Source organism: Charadrius vociferus, unplaced genomic scaffold (genome assembly GCF_000708025.1).
Source record: "Charadrius vociferus isolate BGI_N301 unplaced genomic scaffold, ASM70802v2 scaffold359, whole genome shotgun sequence".
In the NCBI taxonomy this organism is placed as follows: domain Eukaryota; kingdom Metazoa; phylum Chordata; class Aves; order Charadriiformes; family Charadriidae; genus Charadrius; species Charadrius vociferus.
The window spans coordinates 2,042,400-2,045,136 of NW_009661369.1; the positions used below are offsets into that span (position 1 = coordinate 2,042,400).

A 2,737-nucleotide genomic window follows, 5' to 3' on the forward strand; every position below is an offset into this window, starting at 1 on the left:
AAACTACAGGCAGACCTGACCAGGTTGGAGGCAGTTGGTGAAAAGAGAGGGTTGTTCAATGCAGGTTCTTTGCCCCAGGCAGTAAAGCACAAAAGCAGACCAACAAAGCCCACCTTTGTTTTCCATGTTAGCACATGCCATGTCATGATTTACTGTACAGTTGTGCAGACCAGAATAGCAGCGTAAAGAGGCCATAGAATTGTGCTGAGTACCCTGAACAAAAATACGCCCTTCTTGCCATGACTATATATTATTTCCTGGTAAACACTGTATATTAACAGATAATTATGAGCAGTCCTTCTCAATGCCTTCTGTTGAAGCAGCTGTTAAAAGGCAACGGATGAAGTTCATAAGCATACGGAGAGTTTCTTGATTTTAGTGTTGTAGGGAACACTGACTTCCAAATTCTACTTCATCAAGTCTTTCAGAGTATGATAAGCAGTCTGTAAAATAATAAAGTATTTAAACTTGCCAGGTTTCTTTAGCTTTATGGTGGGGGTAAGTAATTTCTACGCCATCGTCAGCAGGGAGTTTAAGAATCACTGATACAGTGTAATGTGCTTTCTTTTCCACAGAACTTCATGGACATTGGTACTGTGGGCATGGAGCCCATGATGAAGTGAGTGTTGTATCAGTGATGAACTGAGTCAGCTAAACAGCTGCTATTCAATTTAATAATTGCAGTGGGATCTTCAGTAAAATCCTAAATCTTTAAAAATGAAGGAAGATTAGTTGTTTAATCTTGTGCTGAAAAATTAATTTCCTAGTTACATCCTCCTGTGAGTTTTTAATATCAAGCTGATGGTTCAGTGAAATGTTCTTTTTAGTGCTGACTAGAGCTAGTTGCATTCAACGTAGACGTTCACTCTGTTCTGAGTGGCATGGTTTGAGAGGTTACCTTCAGAGGTCCCATCCAACTTCAAAATTTTTCAGTGCTTTTTTTCATAGAATAATTTGTTACACGTCATCTTATGTCATGTTGTTTCCTTTTAGAAAGGAATTTATGACGAAGCATTAAGCAGTTTCTTTAGGAACGTAGATGCAAGGTAAGTCTTCTTATGGAGCAGCTCATGAGTTTAACATAGTAGATCAACAATTCTAGTATCTTCTCTTAACCTAAGTTACAGTTTTCTCTGTTTCAGGTCATATTTAGGTTGTGTCAGAAAAAGATTTTGCTTTTTTGTGTTCTCAAAACACCATCTTTACCTTTCTTTTTCAGCTATATTTACTTTAGTAGTTAAAGGTGTTGAAAGTGTTTGTTTGTTTTCCTTTCCTTCTGTCCCAAAAATGGACAGTCAAGATCTGAGATCTTTTGCCATTGCAAATTATGATCAGACTGCAAGCTCTCTGAACACCAACTTAGCAGCTTTTCTTGAAGAGCTGTAAGGGAAATTGTATATAAGGGAGTCGGAAAAGGTCATGTCCAATTTTAAATCCCTTTTATCTGACTAGTTTGTTACACAAAGAGTGGTGGCTATGATTTTTTTTAAGTTAACCAATTCATACGTTAAGAGCATTCAGTCACCTCTTATCTGTCTAGTTAAAAAATCCTTGCAGTTTGCAAGAATAAAACAGTTGCGCACTTGGATATTGCTGTTGCATTTTAATTAATTAAAAAGCATTTGACCATCCTCTGTTTCATTCCTTCATATGGCAAGACTGCAATACAGCATGTAATTTTAACTAAAATGTCATTGAAATACTAATTCAAATTTTACCCATTTGAAAGAACATGCAAGTGCATTGGAATTCATCACTGCCATTCCTTTTGGGCATTTCCTAGAATCTTTTTTTTTTTAGCCAAGAATATTTGGTTGTAAACAATGTCTGTTTCCATATGTGCCAGATGAAACCACCAAATTTATAAGGACAGGTTGGCGGCAAGAGAAACATCTGTTTTCTCTCTGTAAAGAGGATGGACTTACCGCACTGAATACTGTAGAAGTTTCAAGGAAGATTCCCCTACCTGTGAAATAGAAGAATGATTATTCAGATCTCGTCTTTTCCAGGAGCTGTTCATTTTCCTGTTGAAACAATTCCCATGTTTAACTGTAGCCTTGAACCATAATTTAGTTAACCAGAGTGGTTTCAAACTCTTGCTCAGCCTTTGAAGTTTTGGCCTTCTGTTACTGTTGTGGGGTTTGTTTGAGTTTTAGCAGAAGGAACTAATTCACCTCCCAGGTCATTGCAAGCATAAAATCCTGTGTCATGAAAGTGACAAACTTCAGTTTTCTATGCTATGCCTTACCACTGTTCAAAATAATTAATCCAGGTGGGTTATCCTGTCAGAAACAGCTGTGAACAACACTGGCAGAACCAGACAGACTTTTTTTTCTGTTATTGTGATTATTAAACTGTGTAATATTTGAAATGTGCTTATGCATCTGTAATGTTTTATATGCAGAAATGCATGTCTCAAGCCTAGGGGATTCTAGGGAACACAGGGATTCTCTTCAGCAATTGAATCAAAGTGATTGAAAGTGTGGGTTGGCATGAAAGACCACAAAGACAATATTAAATGAAAGAAGTGTTGATTTTTTTTTTTTTTCTTTCCCCGCTTTGAGTTTTGTTAGTCCCTGAAGAGAAATAGAACTTTTCTAGCTGGATTTACTGATCCTATAGTGGACTCGTATAGGGACTTGTGTAGGCTAGGGGAATCACGTGAGTACTGGAGGCTGCTGTGAGCTGCTCAGCTCATGAGAAGTGTCTGGAGAGCTGCTTTGAGTGAGAGGCTGGG

General features: G+C 37.7%; 1 protein-coding gene across 1 annotated transcript in view; it reads left to right on the plus strand.

Annotated features, from left to right (window-relative positions):
* The first annotated feature begins 489 nt into the window (after nucleotides 1–489).
* Nucleotides 490–2,737, plus strand: part of TUBE1 (tubulin, epsilon 1) — a 13,271-nt gene continuing 11,023 nt past the window's right edge. The window contains exons 1-2 of the mRNA XM_009893621.1: nucleotides 490–498; nucleotides 994–1,046. Of these exons, the coding sequence (XP_009891923.1) occupies nucleotides 490–498; nucleotides 994–1,046 (62 nt within the window). The remainder of the gene's footprint in view (nucleotides 499–993; nucleotides 1,047–2,737) is intronic.